This window comes from Thamnophis sirtalis, unplaced genomic scaffold (assembly GCF_051295495.1).
Source record: "Thamnophis sirtalis isolate CommonGarterSnake01/CBP01778 unplaced genomic scaffold, rThaSir2_p1.2 scaffold_4, whole genome shotgun sequence".
NCBI classification, from domain to species: Eukaryota; Metazoa; Chordata; class Lepidosauria; order Squamata; family Natricidae; genus Thamnophis; species Thamnophis sirtalis.
Genome location: NW_028261384.1, coordinates 44,114,548 through 44,136,680, shown reverse-complemented (window position 1 = coordinate 44,136,680; position 22,133 = coordinate 44,114,548). Strand labels below are relative to the sequence as shown.

At 42.9% G+C, this 22,133-nt stretch overlaps 1 protein-coding gene across 1 annotated transcript in view; it reads right to left on the bottom strand.

The window, feature by feature from the left end:
• The window catches only part of PLCL2 (phospholipase C like 2), a 109,310-nt gene that overhangs the window by 33,599 nt on the left and 53,578 nt on the right, over nt 1–22,133 (bottom strand). Inside the window, exons 3-4 of the mRNA XM_087712826.1 lie at nt 7,826–10,312; nt 5,817–6,020 (exon numbers count right to left, since the gene is read on the bottom strand). Coding sequence (XP_087568952.1) covers nt 5,817–6,020; nt 7,826–10,312 — 2,691 coding nt within the window. The remainder of the gene's footprint in view (nt 1–5,816; nt 6,021–7,825; nt 10,313–22,133) is intronic.

Below are 22,133 nucleotides of genomic sequence, written 5' to 3'. Positions count from 1 at the left end.
GAAGAACAATAAACAAGGAAAAAACCTCACCAAGCCTGCTCTCTGGGGGAAGAAAAAAAGATAAAAGGTTACAGTAAAAAAACGAAAGAGAGTTCAAGCAATCTGCCTATAAAATGAAAATGCACCACTGGGCTTTGACTGAATTGAAAAAACTAGCAGTCAAGGCAATATCAGAGGCGTGGCTAAAGTTTCAATTCAGTCCTGGGCAGATTGGCTGAGTTTAACCCATGCTTGGACTCTCCAAGCAGCGTACAGGAAAATTGGAATTTCTATTATATGTCATTGTGGCAATAAATCATAATAAATTTCTGACAATTTTTATAGCAGTTGTTAAGCAAACCACAGAAATGTTAAGCAAATTGCAGAATTAAAGCAAATCCAGCTTTCTCATGGGCGCTTTTGATGGAAATTGGCAAATAAAAGATCACAAATCCCAATCATGTGGACTATGCATGCATAAAATGAATGAAATGCAGTGCCCAAATTGCTGGGTGATAAAACAATCGTATGAATTACAGGTCATAAATAACTTTTTCTGAGATGATTGTAACTTTGAATTGTTGTTAAACAAACATTTGTAATTCAAAGACTATTTGTAGTTTAATTTATATCTCACTTTCTTATCTAAAAAGACCTCAAGATAACATGATCAGTAACCAAAATCAGTCTGAACTTTTTATTACTAAAAACCAAGCACAAAATTGCATGCATATTTTGAGTAAGATATATTCTCAATTGCACATTGTTTATAAATGGATTATTTACACTTGATTGTTACCTCATTCCAAAATTTTCATCTATAAACCATATATGCATTTTAGAAATATAAATCTTCATTCTTTAAGAATGCTTTTTTCCCTCTAAACCAGGGGTGTCAAGACCTGTGATGAGGCCGAATCCGGCCCATGTAGCCATCCTGGTATAAGGGTCTGGCCCGCATCACTTTGGTACAGCCCATGCCATCTCGGCACACATGCCTACAGGCCTAGTTCTCCTTCGTCATATGCATAGTAACTAACGTAGTCTATGGGACTATGGTAAAAAAATAGTTCAGACCTTTCAATCTCGTAAGATCCATTTTTTTTCGTGAGTAGTTGGAAGGTCTGAACTATTTTTTTTACCGTAGTCCCAAAGACTACTTGTAGTTGCTTTGCACATGGTGGCGGCGAAAGGAGCTGGAAAGGTTAGTGAAGGGATGTAGCTGCCCTGGGGTGGCAGGGATGAGGGTTTGGCTTGCCTGCTTGAAGGGCCCTCGTGTAAGCCAGGGCGTAGTGGGGCAGCTCTGCGTCCCCTGCCTTGCTTCGTCCTCCACCTTGCTTTATTCTTCTCCACTTCATCTCCTTGCTCGCTGATGTAACCTAGCAGGAGGCTGAGCAACGCACTGTGCAGCAGCCATAAAGCAAGGCAATAGGGTGCAGAGCTGCCCCCATACCCACTTATCTGAGTGCCCCGCCAGCCAGGCACTGAAGCACCACAACTGTAGCCGCAGTGAGAGACAGAGAGAAAGAGTTCTACAACTTCTGTTTCTCTGTGTGTATGAGGGAGAGGGGGAAAGAGAGAGATCTGAGAGTTCAGCTGAGGTACTCAAGCTGCTGGCAAAGGCAGCAGGAACCACCAGAGCAGCCGCTTTTCTCCTTGTCCTCCCCACTTAAGCAGTGGCAGGCTCTGCAGGTCAGCAGGGCCTCTCTTCCATGGTGCGGCAAACTCCAGTTTCAATTGGGGCATTCAAGCTGATGGCAGTGGCAGTCACTTTGCAGCCATGACTGCCCCCTTCCCAACCTGCCAGCCACGCAGCCCGCCTGACTGCTTCCTGCTTGGCCAGCCGGCTGGCACAAAGCCTCACTGTTTTTCTCCTCGTTGTCACCTTCCTCACCCAAGTGGAAGCTGGCTCCATGAGGCAGGGTCTCATTCCTGCCCCGGCACAGCAAACTCCGGTGGGCTGGACTTCATTCAGTGTTCAAACAATGCCATCTGTGGCTCTGGTGTGCTGCTCGCTTGCATGTGCCAGCCTTTCTTCAGTGCCTGGATAGTGGGGCACTCAGGTAAGCTGGTGCAGGGTGTGGGGGAAGATCCGCAACCCCCACCACCTTGCTTCGTGCTCCCTTCCCCATCGCCTTGCTGCTCAGGTAGTTCCTGCCACCTGTGCCACTGCCTGCAGTTTGGGTGCCATGGCTGAAGTATGGAGATCTCTCTCTCTCCCTCTCTCTCTCTCTCTCTAACACACACACACACACACACACACACACATTGCATTGGATTGCCCTCTTGCTCTTTCTCTGTCTCACCCCATTGGCATGAAAGAATGCTCCGTGGGACAATGAGGTCTCATTAAGTGATTAAATGGAAAATAGGGAGGTTTTGTTGGGGGGGGGGGAGACAAACACTTTTTACCTTGAGAATGAAAGTTTCTGGGTCCCTGACTCTCTGCAGAAGAGGATGGGTGCCTGAATACCAATAGTGTCCATTCTCAGCACAAAAGCATTTCCAAGTCAACTCTCTTCTCCCTTCCTCAAAGGCAGAGAAACAAGGAGAGGAGACAGATTTTTGCAAGGTAAGTGAGTTCTTGTGGCAGGAAGGGAGGGAGAAACAGGAGGCATTTTAGTGGGACGGGGAGGTCTTGAGGACCTGTTCTATCACTAACCCCTCCCAATGGCCTTCCTCACCCTGAGATACATCATTTGCAGTTAACAAATGGCACATTGGTATTCTTGAATTGTTAAGTTTTTAGGAAACTATCCCCTCCTTGTGTGTTGCAAACAGGACAAAGCAAGTGGAGATAAATATTTTCCTTTCCTTCAGATTTACAGTCTGAATTAGACCATGGCAGAGTCCCTGCAGGAGAGCCCTTGTAAGGATTATGTATTAATAGAAAAGTAAGTAACTTACCTCTGTTCTTAAACGCTAAAGCTGTTGGACATAAAAAACAGGGGAGCTCTGATCAACTATCAGAGCCATCATTTTGCTGTACTGTTGTCTGCGGAGGCTCCCACAAAATGAAAGCACGGAATGAGCTGAGCCTATAAGTGGCCACAAACTACTAGCAAAAGTGGCATTTGATCATAAGATGAGGATGCATCAAGAAATGTTTGCCCTTTTGCATTTGAGCATCCAAGAAGGGCAGGAAAGAAAAAGAAAAAAAGAGGGGAATAAAGCAAGGAAGGAAAAAGAAGGGAAGGAAAGAAGTTATGAGAGAGAGTGAGGGTCTGAGGTAAATCATGCCTTAGCACTTGGCCACCAGCAGCTCTGCTGCCTTTTGCCATCCACTTTGACTCCTCCTTCTGACCTCTCCCATCCTATCACTGAGGATCCTTTTGTTACAAAGCCAGGTCTCCTCATAAGGAGATGGAGTGAGCTTCCCTCTGACCCGCACATTGCCTTCACACACACACCATGAGCACCTGGCCAAGGAGAGTGAGCACAGCAGCAGTGGGAGCTGGCCATGCATACCATGGCCACACCTAACAAAGCCACGTCCACCCAGCCCCCCCCCAAAGTAAACCACAATCCTGATGCAGCTGTCAATGAAATTGAGTTTGACATCCCTGCTCTACACCTTGTCTCTATCCATCTCATAGGGTTGTAGTGGTAAGACAAACAGTAGTGAACACTACATATGCAATTCTATTTGAAGATAGGATAGCAATCTAACAAATAAATAAAATACCCCAATGTAAATCCAATTGTTTGTTTCAATAATATATACAAAATTTGTAAGACAAATTCTATAACTCCCTGTAGAAAAATTAAGTAATATAATGCAATGTAATTCCATACCATCTAGAGATATTTTAATTAACTAAAATGTTCATAACTAGCAGTAATAATCTTTCATCCACCTTTCATCTACAATTCAACATGTATTTCCATTCTATTATTGCATAACTGCCTGTAGTATTTTTTAAAGTTATCATTGTTACATGATTTTTATTTTATTGTTTACTTAAAAGTCTTAAAAGATTTCTGAAATTGAGTTTTCTACTTACTCCCCCTTTAAAGATGTGGTAAGTCTAATGCTCACTTTATCCCTTGCAATTATTTGCTTTCATTTTTAGTGTGGTACTTTGATTAAAAAATGTTTAATATTTCTTTGTGTTCCACATTATGCCACTGCTTTATGAACTACACTAGTTACCAGTTTGCTTTCAGGTGCAATTCAAGGTGTTATCAACTTCAAATCTCTGCATGGCATGGGTCAGGCAACTTGAGGAACTCTCTCACCCTGATGGAATTGGCCCACCCTAGCCACGCTGGCAGAGGGTTCTATGCCAGATCCCATTAGTCATGGAATTTTGGCTCACAGTAACTGAAGAAGAGTCTTTTCTATCATGGCTTCAGAACTCTGATACACCTTATCCCCTGAGATGAGGTTGGCTCCTATTCTGACATTTTGTAAATGCCTTAAGACCTGGCTTAAGACCTGGTTGGCTTGGGGACCCAACAGGGAGCTTCATACTGGAGGTAGTTGACTAATTAAAACTTAACTACCCCTCTCCCAAAGTCAAATTCCCTCCTTGCCATCTTGTGGTTAATGATTTTATCTGCTGTAGATTGTTGTTTTTTATGATTGATGATTTTATCATATTCTAATATTTTTATGTTGTAAGCACACAGAGTTGTTGGACGAGTTTCATAATTTATGGTTTAAATTTCTACTCTCCCCAAAAAACAAACATTCTAAGCAACATACTTTAAAATTTTAATTTAAAGTTCTACTATTAAGTTTATAGTCATGAATGCTGGTAGTTATTCCTATATCTTTACAGAAAATGGGCATCAGATCAAATGGGGAATTCTGGGGGTCGAAGTCTACACATCTTAAAGTTGCCAAGATTTACAACATATTGAAATACAGTACAGAATCTTTCTTAATTACCCAGAGCCTACATATCTACACATCTGAAAAGTTGGAAAATGATCTTTATGCCCATCTTTAGTGCTTATAACTTGTTCAGTGGTTAATGGAATTATTCTGTAAATTTTACTTTTCACAAGAAATGGCAGTTGTGTGTCACAAACCGAGAAGGAAGCAAAACTTGAGAAATTGTAATTGGTGCTGTTTCTTTCTGATTTACTAAATAACAATTCTATTTAGACTCAATCACATTTACAGCACTTTTCTTACACTTAAGGCCACACTTATTTCAGCAATGATTTCAGTAAGTATGAAATGTTTACATAAAAAAACTCAACCATTTTAAAAAGTCATTTTTGTGGAAATTCTATTCTATTAATATAGAATGAATATAGATTTTAAAATATTTTTTAAACATGGAAAATATATTCTAATCTGTAAAAAGTTACTAGAAATGAAACTGAATTTTAGCTACAAATTTCAATATAGAATGTGATTTTTAGTTCAGAACTTATCATAACATATTAAAGTCTAAAAAGCAAATTAATTTTCCATTTGTTTATTGAACTACAAAATTATAATCAGTATTACATGAGTATAAATGGAGCAAAATTACTAAACCAAATCAACAGCCAATGCGCAGGTAAGATATATGTAAGCATGTATCCAATAAAGTTTGTTTAATTACAATAACAGGTTTACTTGAGATTACTATACTAATCTCAAACACCTAGACATGTTTAGCAAGAATCCAAATAATCATAGAGAGCACCAAAGAGAAATTTTGTGCCTTAATTAATCTCCAGAAATAATTCCTCCATGTTCACAGTGGTAATTTTCCAAACAGTAGATGGGGGTTGAAGAAGAATTACAGAACAGTAGACTTATATATTTGTATATCTATATATATGTAGACTTAAATATATAACTCTTTCAAACTGAGAAAAAATGGTAGATTACTTACTGTTTCATATGCTGTGATAATTTTTTTTAAAACTTCTGGAACAATCCCTTGCAATTCCATTGTGGGATACTGATCATTGAGATTTATCACAACCAAGGTTGTATTATCAGATTTCACTAAGCGGCTAGACACTGCCAGAATACATTGTATAAGATTTGCTACAGGAGCAAGCCCACACAACTCTTTGAATGAAACTACTGCATTCTATTTGGGAGAGAGAAGGGGGGGGGGGGAGAGAGAAAAATATGAAGTGATATTGTACTGGTCAATTAATAGTTTATAATGTAGAAGTTATAACAGTTAAAGTATTAAGTAATACATAGATAGGCCTAACTACTTTTCCTAGGCAAACAATGAGCTATGTGTATTTGTAGCATTTATAACAAATACTCGATATGATAAATACATTTTGAAATGTTGCCAAGAAACCAATTCTTTTCACTTGTAATTCACAAGAATAGCTTGCTTTCTTATGCAGAAAAATACTGAGGTATCCATGTTGTAATTTTACATTATGGCCACCATTTCAAAACCTTCTATGTTGAAAGTTTATAATATTTGTCATGCAACCTTTTTATTTTTGGAGGTTTAAATAACTGTGGGTCATTCACTTAATTACTGAGGTTTTCTTTTAAAAAGGTCAATAATTACTTATTTTGCCATGAAAAATTTGAGAGATGTTTTGATCTTGTTGAATCTCAGCTCCACTTCAAACTCTGATTTCTAATTAAAGACAGTAGTGAAATAATGATTGCTATTTTATTATATAACTGAATTTAAAAACATTAAAACTTAAGCTAAGGCAGCTAAATTAGCCTTTGTCTAAACATAGGCTAAACATGCTCAACATCCTCTCCACAAGTAATTTTCCACCAAATATAACATCTAAGTTCTTCCAAGCATTTCATTAATGTATGTTTTTGTATAGGTGGATGGGTAATTAAGGGAAGGAAATGCAATGATACAAATGCAAGAAAAGTGAAGGAAGAAAATGACTCCCACAGTACTATTTAGTACTAAACACAACTCCTGATATTTATATACATTGCAAATCATTGCTAAAAATAGAAAACTGCCATTTAATAAAGAAGCCTTTAAAGAAAAACAATCCATCATTTTAGACTTGAAATTACTGTACTAAACAGACTGCTGACATAAGGAAATAGGTTCATTTACTTGATTGACATAAGTTTACATGGTGTTTGGATTCATCAGCTATTTTAATTGCCTGTGCCAGTTTTCTTTAGGAAAATTGCCCAAGGATACTATCTGGCAACAATTTTTATACTGAAGGACTGACATTTAATTATTGACTGAATGTTAAGTTACAATCAAAAGCTTGTTCTCACCACTATGTATTCCAAGTTTAGTTAAGTGCTATTGAAGAGGCACTTATTTTTATCCACATAAAAATATTCAATCTTAAAATAAAAATAACCTGCCCACATTTAATTTTCTTGTGTATGCTATTTATTTGATTTTTATTCCACCTGTATAAAATACTTATTATTTTATAAGTAATTAACATGATGAATATACCTAATACTCCTTATTCCTATTTTCTTCACAACTACAACTGTGAGGTGGGTTGATCTGAAAAAATATTGCCTGGCCCAAAGTTATCCTATCAAGAAATTTATCAGGTAAAACCTAAATATTCCTTTATAAACTATTATTATTTCTAGAAACTAATATTCGGTTTAGATTCTGGATTCATAATTAATTAAGTATATATGCAAAAATATTGTCTATGAGCCTTGGGGGCACAATGGAGTGTAGTACTGCAGACTACTTCTGCTGACTACCAGCTGACTCCAATTTGGTAGTTCAAATCTCACCAAGATCAAAGTTGACTCAGCCTTCCATCCGAGGTGGGTAAAATAAGAACCCAAATTGTTGGGAGCAATATACTGACTCTCTAAACTGCTTAGAGGGAGTTGTAAAGCACTGTAAAATGGTATATAAGTCTAAGAGCTATTGCTTTTGCTATGAAAGATGCAAAGTCATACCTGCATATTTTCTCTCAAATCTGTGGCATCACGTATGGGCTGAAGAGCATTCTTGAAAACTTCATCAATACTTTTAATCCACAAAGTCCTCATAGAAGCATATTCTCTGGATTTCTTGCTTTTTCTAACAGAAAGTCCCCGTTTATGAGGTTTCCCTCCACCTCTTCGATTAGTAATAGCAACATGAACAAACAAGAAAGCATATGCTAGAGCATCTCCTGTTAGAGACTGAAGTGGGACATGACGATAACCTGGTTGTAAACATTCAAAAGGAATTGTGTATTGCCCAATGAATTCATCTCCAATGTAATCATCATCTAACACAACAAAGCGTACCATAGCAAGTTCAGGTAGGTTAATCTGAAATTCAAAACTCTCATCAAAAATAGGATTGTCTCCATTTTGGTGGATGGTTTTTGTTCTTTGTTCTGCACAATCTGCTGGAATCCCATGGATTTCTACATACACATAAGGATCTACTACATCACCTTTGGCACCTGAACATTTTGGCTTTGGAAAATTTTGCCCACTAATAATCTTAACATGAAGAAGCTGAGGTGATACACCAGGCACTGAGTCCTTTGTATTTGCGCTAAAGAAAGAAACTTCCTCCCGCATGATAGCAGGTCGCAACACATAGCCACAATTGCCATTTTGTCGAAACCAGCCAATGTTAAGATCCATCATTAATCCAGGTGTCTGAAAGTTCATTGCCACAATTTGACAGCCGCATTTCCAAAAATCCTGTGGGTTCATATTACTAGAATCAATCCTCATAGGGCTTGGGAAAACCCTTGCAAGAAAGCGTTTATTATAATTCACAAAGTCTCCAGGATGTTCATTGGCATATTTGGTAGCGAGCACTTCATTAAAAGAACAAAATTCCCAGTACTTCTGAAGTTGAAATGAAACTTGAAAATCTTTGAACTGAACTGATTTACATATGCTTACCAGTTCTGATAGTTCTTTACAAAGCTGAAACCGTTTCACTGGCACAACATTCTGTGTTTCCACTGCATCTTTTCCCATTCTCTGTGACATTTCTGCGCCTTCATCTTCATCTGTAACATCTCCCTCTAGCCCAGAGCAATTAGATGATAACTTCTTGGCTTTAATTAGTATTTTTCCTTTAAGATATTCAGGAGATGGCAGGTAAGATTCCTCTGTATTCGGAGGATTCGTATACAGTTTATCCTCCAGGATTTTCTTCATATGCTGGACCATCACATTCTGTTGCTTGAGAGAACAATGATTTTCCAAACATAAAATAAGAGGATATTCGGAAGCGAAAAATGCATATGTGTTAATTATGTCAATTACACTTCGGAAAACAATTTGTGAAGTCATTGTGTGACCTGTATAAATTACAGGCTCATTGTCAGGACCGTCCCACACATCCAACTCAACACTGCGGCATCCCATTTTTAGAGCACGAATATAACCGCTGATATCAGATGGTCCTCGAAACTGATCTTCTATTAAGTATGTGTTATGAGAAGAATTTATGAAATAATGAGATAAAGGCTGTTTCATGTCCTGGCACACCTTTTTATGCTCTGGATCAAATATATGACATTCTGGGGAAGTAAGATAATTTGTAAAACCATCTATGGAGAGCCAGCCTCTTTCTTGACCTTCTTTAGATGGTTCGTATTTGTGAATAATATCAAGGCTAGTCTTATCTGTGACATGAGGCATACCCTGTTCTGCTTCTAAAAACATCATAAGGTCTTTTGTATCAAGAAATTCTTTATTACTAGAAAACTGAACTAGTAAGAAATATATTTCAGGACGAGTGCAAAGCTCATGGAAAACTTCAATAAATTCATTTTTCGTGATTTCTGTATCAGATTTGTCTTTTGAACGCTGCAGTTCTTTGAATTTTAATTCAATTTTATTTGTTTTTAAACCAGGATTTAAATTTTTTATAAACTGCACAGCTTTGTCCAAGGATATCCACCCGACATGATCTATATCTGTTTCACTAAACATTTTGGAGACCCATGAGGTGCGCATTTTATCTTGCCTACTTTCTAGCATGTCCAGTGTATGTTTTCCATAAGATATCAAGTACCTTAGGCCAGTAACCCAAATATTTGCAACATCTGCAGTGTTTGCAACTAGATCCAGAGATTCATAATTGTCTCCATAAATAATAGAAAATGCACAATCTTCTGAAATTTGGTCAGAAATTCCATTGCTACGAAAAATGTCTGTATTTTTCCCTATTCTCACTTCTTTGACTGATTTGATATCAATTTTTGCTTTTTCAGAATCCTTCTTTGAAGGTTCCCATCTTAGTGACTGCATATCTGCATCTAAAAGAAAATATCGATGGTATATCCTAGAGTTGGACCGAACTTTTCTGAGTTCTGAACCTTCAACCATAGCATTGATACAGTCACTTGCACTACTTATTTTCTTCTCAGTAGGCATGCTGCTAAATGAGACAGTTTTTTTCCGTTCCCTTTTTTGTTTTGTGCCATCCTGGAAATAGAGAAGAAAAAAATATAAAATTACATGGTATGGGAAGATTATAGAATAAGGGGACAACCTACAGTAGGGTAGATGAATTCAATTACAGTAGCAATTAGGACACTATTGGAAGATTCAAAAGATCAGGTTACAGATAGATAATAACAACTTGATGGCATGTAATCAATCAATCAATCAAACAAACAATCAAAATAGTATTATCCATGGATAATCAAATCAGCAACATCTTCCCATATGCTAAATCAGGTAAAATGTCCTACTAATATCCTACTAATGTAATGTCCTAAAATGATAATAGAATGAAGAAAGAGTAATTATAATCTTCAAGAGTAAAAATAATTTCTGGTAATGGAACTGAAAATAGGTGTTCTTCTCAAGTTGCAAATAAGACAGAAGTAAAAAGAGGTTAAAAAAACCCTACGTAATAAAATGGAGCAATTTCCTGACCTTTCCCGAGAGCAAATATGGAAACAAGACAGAGAAGCCTTGTGTAAGTTTGAGCTAATCACTGTATAGCAGTACAAGTATATCACAGTGTACCACTATGCATACCAATATAATAATTGAGAGTCAGTTTGGTGTAATGCTATCCTAGAAACCAGGAAACTGAGTTCTTAGCCTGACCATAGGCTTGAAGGTGAATTGAGTAACTTTGGGTCAATTACTGTCTTTAAACTCAATCTACCTCAAAATGCTATTGTGGGGCATACAGGAGATAGGACTATTAGGCATGTCCACCAACTTCAGTTGACCAAATTTATAAAAAAGGCAGGAAAAACCTTCTTCATCAACCTATGAAGAAATAGTGAGTATATATTAAAAATGCATTGTAGAGACAGTTTTGTGTGGTGATTAAAATGTCAGATTAGTAACAAGGAGATTGTGACTCGGATCCTCCTTGAAACAACAAAGTTGTTTGTGTGACCTGTCACTCAGTCTCAGCCCAACCCACTTCCGAATTTTGTCTCATATAGACAATAACATTAAAAACTGTTTCAAGCTACAAAAATAAAGAAGAGTAGAACTGTTTATGAAGTAAATATTACATTTGGATATCCTGGTGTACAAAGAACATGGGAAAATGAGTTATTCTGGAAAAAGTGAGACTAGAGAAACAGGATAATAAAATAGTAAATTCAGTTGACAAACAGACTAAAATCTGTTTCCATTCTGAACCCCCAGTAATATATCTTATCTTATCTTATCTACCTACCTACCTACCTACCTAACCTAATTACCTACCTATTGTACAGCTGTTCATATCACAAAACAATAGTAATGCTTAGTAAGATGCATGTTTACATATTACATGTTTTACAAGAAAATTAAGATGAATAGTATTACTATTTCAAGAAATATTTTTCCACTCTTATTTATACTTTAATATTAAGCACTACATTTATAGAATAATAATTGTTACTCAATAATAATTGTTCAAAGACATTCATGGAAGTAATTCTCAACAACAAAACCACACAAGGATTAAGAAGAATATGATTTGAAATGACAACATAGTACAAATGACAATAAGAGATGTAGAATATCAGACTAAATATTTGAAACAATAACAAATAGAATTGTTGTTGGTCTTACCTGAGACACCCGTTCTCTGGGCAGGTGGAGATAGAATCCAGGAATGGGTTAACTCCATCTGTTATCCTATCAGACTGAGTCTGCAAACTTTCCTGCCTCCTTTGGTAGCTCCACCCAGTTTTTGACGAAGGCGTTGCTGCAGATTGACATGTGCTGAGTGAAAAGTCTCTCCTTGCTGACACCAGACTGGACCTCCTGGGGGTGGGGGCTGGATGCTATCTCCACCTGCCCAGACAATCAGGTAAGACCAACGCCTATTCTCCATTGTTGGTGGAGATAGAATCCAGGAATGGGACATACCAAAGTCTGTCCTGTCCTCATGAATGAGTCATAGTCCGGACCGAAGTCTCCTGGCGCATGTGAACCTGTTGTAAAACCTGCCTGCCAAATGTCATGTCTGCCAACGTGTAGCTGTCTATATTGTAATGGCAGATAAATGGGGACGGAGAGGCCCAGGTAGTGGCCTAACAAAACTCTTCCAGCAAAGCCTACGTTACCCATGCCACTGAAATGGCTGCACTCCTGGTGAAGTGAGCCATGATACGCCTTGGAGACGACTGAGACTGCAGTTCAAAGGTTTTTGCAATGCAGCCCGTATCCAATACCCCAAAGAGGAAGGAATTGCTTTGTGTCCCATGGACGCTGGCTGAAAGGAAACGAAGAGTGCTTCTGTGCAATGCAATGAAGATGTCTGACTGATGTGGATGCAAATCGCCCTTCTGACATCTAATGTTTGCCACTGTCATTCGAGGTAATGAAACGGTGCCAGGTAAAAGTTTGGTAGTATCAACTCTTGGGCCTGGTGCAACCTGGTGTTGACACCTTTAGAACAAATAAAGGGTCAAGTCGTAAGACAACTCTGTCAGAATGGAACACGCACAAATCCTGCCTTACCGACAAGGCTGCCAATTTTGATACCTGCCTGGCTGATGTGATTGCCACCAAGAATGCCACTTTCAGAGAAAAGTAGCGGAGCCAGGTGGCCGTCAAGGATTTGAAAGTGGCCTCTGTGAGGGAATACAGTACTTTGGTCAAGTACCATGTTGGATATTGGTGAATGATCGGAGGTTGGAGATTGGTGGTCCCTCTCAGTAATCGTTGAATCAAAGGATAGTGTGAGTGATTTGTAGGTGAGAACTGAAGAGAGGGCTGCTACCTGTCTCCAGAGGGTGTTAGGAGACAGGCCGCTGTCCAGGCCCTCTTGCAGGAATTTCAACCTGATGGATGGGGGCCTTCAAAGGAATAATGTTCTTGTCTGTGCACCAGCGGCAAAAGGCCCTCCAGGTAGCATCGTAAATGCGGTTAGTCGGTGGGTGCTTCAACACCTGTATTGTCCCGATGACACTAGGGGATTGTCTGTCCACACTCAGGACCTGCCACGCAATCTCCAGGCAATAAATATGAGCCACTTAGGGTCCAGGTGGAAAAAGGGACTCTTAGCCAAGTGAAATTCGGAAGACACGGATCCTCCAGTGGGATGCTACTCATTATATCCACAAACCAGGGCTGATAAATAAGGTGCCAGAAGCTGAAATTCCCTCCTCCAGCATCCTCCGGATGACTCACTGAATTAGAGGAAGAGGAGGGAACACATACCAAAGCCCAGCGGGCCACAGGCAGTTTAGCACATCTGTTCCTTCTGCACTTGGAACTGTGTACCTTGAGACGAAGTATGGTACCTATCTGTTGTCCTTGGTGGCAAAGAGATCACTGGCATTCCATACCACTGGTAAGTTCCCAGAAGAGGTCCGGGTGCAGTGTCCAGTCCACGTGGTCTGAGTGCAGTTGAGCCAGTCATCCAGAATGTTCCTCACCCCTGAATTGTTTAGCCTTATGGACAGTAGGTGGGCTTCTGCCAAGAGGCTGAGAAGCTCTGCTTCCCGCATGAGGGACCTGGAGTGAGATCCCCCCTGGCAGTTGATATGGGCCTTCGCGGTCATGTTATATGTGAGGACCAGGATGTGCCTGTTGGTTACGCCCTTCTTGGAAATGCACCAGAGCCAGCCGGACAGCCTGTAGTCCCAGCCAGTTGATGTGCTTGAGATCTGACAGGGACCACTGGTCCTCAGCCATCCCTGACTGAAGGTGGGCGCCCCAGCTGAACAGACTGCCATCCATGGTCAATGTTAGGCGGTCTGGCTCTCTGAACCGTGAGTCCTTGGAGATGGCCGGGGACAACCACCACCTCAGGGACTTGGTTACCTCTGGAGGTACCTGCACAGTGGTCAATGAACAGCTCCTGCCAGTCTTATGGTGTGGAAGCAGAAACCACTGGAGAGTCCAGTTGTGTAGATGGGCCCAAAGAATGATTGCGAAGCAGGACACCATCTTCCCCAACAGAATACAATAAGCTGGACTCAGTGTCGAAATCTCATATGGCCGGCCAAGGTTTGGAAACTGTCCTGGCACTCCTGGGAAAGGTAAAACCTGCCCTCCGTGTTGTCTATGATAGTTCCCAGGTGGAAGAGGCAAGTCGAGGGGCAGAGATGGTTTTGTCTAGGTTTATGGAAAATTTGTGATTCTCCAGGGCCTGAACTGTGATATCTACATCTCTTTCTGCTTGACTTGTTGATCTGGACAGTAGAAGGATGACATACAAATAGCACTGGATTCTAACTTGTCTGACCCAGAGATGAACCGCTACTGTGGCTAGGAGTTTAGTGAACAAATGATCACTATGGGGAGGGGCAGGTACGACGGAAACTTCAGGACTAGCCATTACCGGGGAAGGAGGGTTCACTACATCACAGAGATCCCTCCTTCCGGCCCTGTTAGTTCCACTCCAGGGCCAGGTGGCGAGAACTGTCAGGGCCCTGGTCTCAGGCTGTTGTTGCTAAATGCCAGGTCTGTGGTTCACAAAGCTCCCCTTGTCCAGGACCTAATTTTAGACGAGGGGGCAGACCTGGCATGTATTACTGAAACCTGGCTGGACCCGGAGGGAGGAGTCCCCCTCACTGAAATGTGCCCAGAAGGATTTCAGGTGCTTCATCAGCCACGACCCCAGAGAATGGGTGGGGGAGTGGCTGTCATCGTCCGAAGGTCTTTAGTTCCTCGTAGGATCCCTGCTCCGGAGCTTGTCGGATGTGAGTCCCTGTTGATGAAGTTGGACCTTGGTGGTCAAGTGGGTTTGTTGCTAACGTACCTACCTCCCAACAGTGTTGCAACAGCCCTCCCCTCGCTCGTGGAGTCAGTAGCCGAGTTAGCGGTAGAGTTCCCCAGGCTTATGGTTCTGGGGGATTTCAACCTGCCTACACTTGGTGAACGCTCTGATGGGGCGCAGAAGTTAATGGCTTCCATGACAGCCATGGACTTGACCCAAGTAATTCGGGGTTCGACTCATTCAGCTGGTCACACGCTTGACCTCGTATTTCTTTCGGAGCAGTGGAGATGTGATCTAGAGTTGAAGGGCATTAAAACCTTGCCCTTGTCTGATCACTTCCTACTGAGGCTTGACTTTCGGAAACCAATCCCCCACTGTAGGGAGGGGGAACTGATTAGGTGGTTCCGCCCCAGGCGCCTGATGGACCCTATGAGATTTCAGACGGCGCTTGGAGAAATACCTGACACTATCGTCCACAATCCGGTGGAGTCCTTAGTCGCTGCCTGGAATACAGCGGCGGCGGGGGCTCTAAACCGGATTGCGCCTTTGCGACCTCTCCGAGGCAGTGGATCCAGGAGGGCTCCTTGGTTTACCGAGGAACTCCGGGAGATGAAGCGCCAAAAGAGACGCCTAGAGCGCCGCTGGAGAGCCAGTAAATCTGAGTCAGACCGAGCACTGATGAGAGCCTTTATCAGAGCCTATCTCGTGGCAATACGGGCGGCGAAATGTTCGCATTTTGCCGCCCTTATTGCATCCACTGAATCGCGCCCAGCCTCCTTGTTTAGAATAACCCGCTCCCTCTTGAAAGGGAGGGACGCGGATGACCCTTTACAAGGAAGAGCTGAGGAATTTGTTCAGTATTTAACGGATAAAGTCACTCGGATTCGGACAGAGCTGGACTCCAATTGCACGATACCAGCTGAGGTACCGGGGGAAGGTCTTGAGCATACTTTATGGATTGAGTTTCAACGTGCTTCTCCTGAGGAAGTGGACAAGACCATGGGAGCGGTGAGTGCCTCCACCTGTATACTGGACCCGTGCCCCTCCTGGTTGGTCTCGACCAGCAGGGAGGTGACACGCGGCTGGATCCGGACGATAGTTAACACCTCTTTCCAGGAGGGAATCTTCCCGCCCCTCCTAAAGGATGCGGTGGTGAGACCCCTCCTGAAGAAACCGTCTCTGGACCCAGCCATTTTGAGCAACTATCGTCCAGTCTCCAACCTTCCCTTTGTTGGGAAGGTTGTTGAGAAGGTGGTGGCCTCTCAACTCCGACGGTCCTTGGATGAAGCCGATTACCTAGACTCCTTTCAGTCGGGCTTCAGGCCTGGTTACAGCACGGAAACTGCTTTGGTCGCGCTGATCGATGATCTCTGGCGGGCCAGGGATAGGGGTCACGCCTCTATCCTTGTGCTCCTTGACTTCTCAGCGGCCTTTGATACCATTGACCATGGTATCCTTCTGCGACAGTTGCGAGAGGTGGGAGTGTCCTACCTCTCGGACAGGTCGCAGTCGGTGTTGGTCGGAGGGCAGAGATTGACCCCAAGGCCCCTCAACTACAGGGTGCCGCAGGGTTCGGTCCTGTCCCCCCTCCTATTTAACATCTACATGAAGCCGCTGGGTGAGATCATACGCCGGCACGGGATTAAGTACCATCAATACACAGATGACACACAGTTGTATCTGTCTGCCCCGTGCCAACTCAGGGAAGCAGTAGAAGTGATGTGCCAGTGCCTGGAGGCTGTTATGGTCTGGATAGGAGCAAACAAGTTGGCACTCAATCCAGACAAGACCGAGTGGCTTCTGATGTTCCCTCCCAAAGATTGGCCAATTATTCCATCTCTCAGGCTGGGGGGTGAAATTATACACCCCTCAGAGAGGGTTCGCAATTTGGGAGTCCTCCTGGATCCACAGCTGACTTTAGAACACTATTTGTCGGCTGTGACCAGGGGGACCTTTGCCCAGGTTCGCCTGGTGCACCAATTGCAACCCTACCTGGATCGGGAGGCCCTTCAGACAGTCACTCACGCCCTTGTGACCTCAAGACTGGATTATTGTAATGCGCTCTACATGGGGCTGCCCTTGAAGAGTGTTCGAAGACTTCAGTTAGTCCAGAACGCAGCCGCGCGAGCGATTGTGGGTGCACCCAGGTACACCCACGTCACACCTATCCTCCGCGAGCTGCACTGGCTACCCATTAGTCTCCGAATTTGCTTCAAGGTGCTGGTCGCTACCTATAAAGCCCTACATGGCATCGGACCTGGGTACCTGAGAGACTGCCTCCTGCCGATTACCTCCCATAGACCGATTAGATCTCACAGGTTAGGTCTCCTCTGGATTCCATCCGCCAGCCAATGTCGGCTGGCGACCCCCCGGTGGAGAGCCTTCTCTTTTGCAGCTCCAGCCCTCTGGAATGATCTCCCCGTCGAGATCCGGACCCTTACTACCCTCCCGGCCTTCCGCAAAGCCACCAAGTCCTGGCTGCTCCAGCAGGCCGGGGGGCTTGTGAAACATCCAGCCCCACGGAAATTGTGAATGTTGCGGTTTTTGTTTTTAAAGTGTTGTCTTTGTCCAGTTTTCCCCTTCCCTTGTCTATTGTGAGCCGCCCGGAGTCCTTTGGGAGTGGGCAGCATACAAGACAAATAAATACAAATACAAATACAAACTGGGGGCTGACGAGAACCCAAAGGGGAGGGCCCTGTACTGAAAATGCCTCCCCTGATAAAAGAATTGTGGGTACTGCCTGTGATCCAGGAGGATTGGGACATGGAAGAATGCCTCCGTGAGGTCCACTGAGGTGAGATAATTGTCCCTTAGGATGATCTCTAAAATGGTCAGAAGGGAATGCATTTTGAACTGCCGGTAGACAATATGGTGTTTCAGGCATTTTAGATTGAGTAACACCCTCCAATACCCCAAGAATTTTGGGATGATAAATAAGAGGGAATAGAACCCCTGATCTCGTGATACGAGACAGCTGATAAAATACCTCAGGGGAGGGAGAAGAGAAAAACTCTAGGGAGCGGCCGAATTTTACCGTCTCCCTGACCCAGGCGTCCATAGTTATCTCCTCCCATCGTTTGGCAAAGGCCACTTGACTCCTGATGAGAAGATTCTCTAGGCAGTCACTTTTGATGCCATAAATGATGGCCTCCTCCACCCCTGAAGGACTTCTTCGGTGGAAAACGTTGACCACTCCTGCTTACCCTGTCCTGTTGTTGACCCTCTCTGGAAGGGAACTATCTGCAGATGCGGAGGGTAAATCCCATATGAACCATGAAAAGGCAAATGGCGAAAATAGGGGGAGGAACGGTTCTCAGACCTCCTAGAGGGAAGGCAAAATCTTGTGCTTGGCTCTGTAATGAGTGGTTTCAAAGGAGCAACGGATAGTTGTTCCCCCGAAAAGGGAGCAGAAGTGGAAGCCAGCTGCCACTTGTTTCTGGCATCACCTTGCCACTGTCTAAGCCAGAGAAGGCACCTGGTTACCACCAAGGAGGCCATGGACTTAGAAGCGTACCTAACCACATTTAGGGAGGCATCTGCTGAAAATTCCATTGTGGTCTTCAGTTTATTAAAATCATGGTGGACCTGGTGTCACTAGCGGTAGCCCTGCCTTGCAACGGCTTGTCATAGTAGGGAAGCCCTGTTAAAGAAGCAGGAAGCCGTGGAGGCTTGCACTCCCCACTTCCTTGCAGGTCTTGATCCCAAGGGTCCTATGACTAGCTTTCCCTGCGGGAAGGGGGAGTCTTGAGGATCATTTACAGTGCCCAATGTGGCCACCAAAATGGTGTCCTCTATGCCTGGAAACCATGTGGCAAGCTCACCTCCCGATGTTTCTGCTGCCCAAGCTTGTCTGGAGAGAAGGGCAGCCGTGTGGTTGTGCTGATAAGCCCCGTGGCTAAGGCTTGCCTAGGTCTGCGCCGCTGAGATCAATTCCCTGGTGTCCAGTGGTCCCAAAATGGGGGCTGCATCTTTGAGCCCTTTTAAAATGTTGCCTGTCCTTCTCGGAGCGAATTCAAAATGGCAGTCAGCGTTCTGGGGTAGAAACTTGTGATGCTGCCCTGCAATGCTTGCGGCCCTCAGCAATCCAGGAATGTACCCTGGGCACTGGCTGGAGAGGCAGCTCTACCCCGATTGAATATTAAAGGGAGTAAGCCTCAATTTTAGGATAAAAGTTATTTGGAGAACTCTTGAAGAGCAGAGAAATGAAACATGCCCAGTCCTAATGGCAGACTGAGTCTAAAAGCTAGGTGGAGCTACCAGAGGAGGCAGGATATTAAAGTTTGCAGGCAAAGTCTGATAGGATAACAGATGGAGTTAACCCATTGCTGGATGCTACCTCCATCAACAATGGAGAACAAAGATATGATAAAAACAATCAATCTAAAGATCTTATATCCTACTAAAAGCCAGGAACATTATCTTCGGAGTGTAAACCAAACTTTCCAATAAATATTGATGGTATCTAACATAAAATTAATTTTGGTGGCGTGCTGATCTGCCATTGCCTTTTTTCCTTTTAATTTTTTTTTAAATTTTACTTTTAAAATATTTTTTTATTAAAAATATTTTATCATAATGTTAATTACAGTGTGTCCTTTTTACACTAACCTATGCTTTATCATCATACTTGTGGCTGTGAACAGATGTTCTTTTTGTCCTGAGTAGTCTTATTTGTTCCTCCTACTAGAAAAGTCACCAAATTACTTTCAGCTGTCATTGCCAGTGAAGAGGTGACCTTGATGGAAAGGAAGATCAGTTACCAAGGCAATGAGCAGGTAAACAATGCAGAAACCCAGGTGAGGGAGGGACTAGTGTGAAAACATTTCAGACAGGGACACACTTTACATGAAGATAGAAGAGGGAGGAGGAGGAGCACATTCAGACCTGCAAAGCTCTGATGATATTGTTAATCTTAATAAAAATAGTTACACCACATATGTATTGTCTGTTCTTGAGGTAGTCTATTTTGTGCAGCTAATATAGTCTTAAACAAAAACTACTTTAACTTTCTGATTCTATTAATGAATAATTGTATTCCATTATTTAAAATCTCTTATACTGCACCTAGGTCACATCTTTGTTATTATAGTAAATGTGTCACAAAGTAAATTTTTACTAATTTACATTTGTATTCATATATAACTCTTTTCTATATTCACTCATATTTAAAAGATAAATTTCAGAATTTTACATTTCTTTTATTAAAGTTTAGTTTGCCATTTTGCTTTTAACATCCAAGTTTATTTATTGCTACTCACTAGATTGCAGAAAATTGTAAGAATTTTTATTGATATTTTAGAAATGAGTTATTACACAAATTACATTTGTCCCTTATTAGGAGCAAAATTTGATGAACAAATAATTTTATAGTTACATAATAAGCCATAAATAAGAACCATTGGGTGCATGTAAAAATGTTATGGGTTTAAATTCTATGTTGGCCTTGAATATGGCAGGAGCAAAATGACCATTGGCTTACCTGAATGGTCGTTCTCTAGGCGCTGCCTAGAAAAGTGCCGGGAGTGTCCAAGCACGGGTTAACTTCAGCTTGCTGCCCAAGGACTGAGTTTAAAGATTGTGTAGCTCTGCCTCTTGCTCGACTCAGAGGCTCAGTTTTCAAAAACGAAGAGAAGTCCCAAGTGACCTGTATATGATGATGATCCATGCCCCAAAAGGTGTACATGTCCCTGTGGGCACACATTTAGGGTGGGGTTGGACACTACCGCAGCACCTAGAGAACGACCATTTAGGTAAGCCAACGGTCATTCTCCTAGGCGCTGCTTGGAGTGTCCAAGCACGGGACATGCCAAAACTATGCCATCCCAGGAAGGAAGAATTGTCCAAGCCCGCGGGTGTCGCAATGACTTGTTGCAGAACTCTTTTCCCAAATGAGGCTTCAGCAGAGGCAAAAACATCAAGTCTGTAATTTCTCACAAATGGAGATGGGCTCGACCACGTAGCAGCCCGACATATCTCTTCAATAGGTGCTTGTGTGGCCCACGCAGCCGAAGTCGTGGCACTCCTTGTTGAGTGAGCTGTAATGCGAGGAGGGACCAGTCTAGCTTGTTGTTTGTAAGCCAGCTTGATACATGCCCTTATCCAGCACCCTATGGTGGAAGATGTGACCTTCTCGCCCATGGAGACGGATTGGAAGGACACGAAGAACCCCTCCAACTTGCGGAAAGCAGCAGTTCATTTCATGTAGACCCGGACAGCCCGACGAACATCAAGCTTATGCCACGTGTGCTCCCTTCGGTGTTTGGGACATGGGCAAGTCCGGGAGAACCGCCTCCTATGTTCTGTGGAAGACACTGTTGACCTTCAGCCCAAAGGCCAGGTCCAGTCTAAGGATTTCCCCAGCAATTGGGAAAGAGAGACGACAGACGCTGATCCCGTCGCACGGATGGTTCTCATGAGGGATCTGATGCTGTCCACTCTCTCCCGTGTGAGGAAGACCTTGCAGTCCCTTGAGTCAATCACCGTGCCGAGATGTTGGATTCTGCAGGTTGGGATCAGGTGGCTCTTGGCGAGGTTGACTGAGAACCTGTGGCATTGCAGAACTTGGATGGTGACATCGAGATCCCTCTGGGCCTGCCCCTTGGATGACGAATGGATGAGGATGTCGTCCAGGTAGCATTCCAGTCTTACTGGGAGAGATCGGAGATGCGCAGTGGTGGCGGCTAGTAGTTTGGTGAATGTTCGCGGGGCTGACGAGAGGCCGAAGGGAAGGGCCATGTACTGGAAGTGTCGGTTGGCAAACTGGAACCTCAGGAACTTGCGATGCACTAGATGGATTGGAACATGCAGGTACGCCTCCTTCAGGTCTACAGAGGTCAAGAGATCGTCCTGCCTGATGCAGCCCAGAATGGATGGAAGGGACTGCATCTTGAAACCCTTGTACGCCAGATGGATGTCGAGTTTCTTGAGCTCCAGTATTGCCCTTATTCCCCCTGAGGATTTGGGGACCAGAAACAGGATGGAGTAGAAGCCCCTGCCTTCCTGGCCTCTGGGAACCCTTTCTATAGCCACTATCTCTAGTAAATGATCTATCTCTGCCCTCATGAGCTGGAACTTGTGGGCCGATTTGGGAGTGGGACAATGGACAAAGGTCCTTGGGGG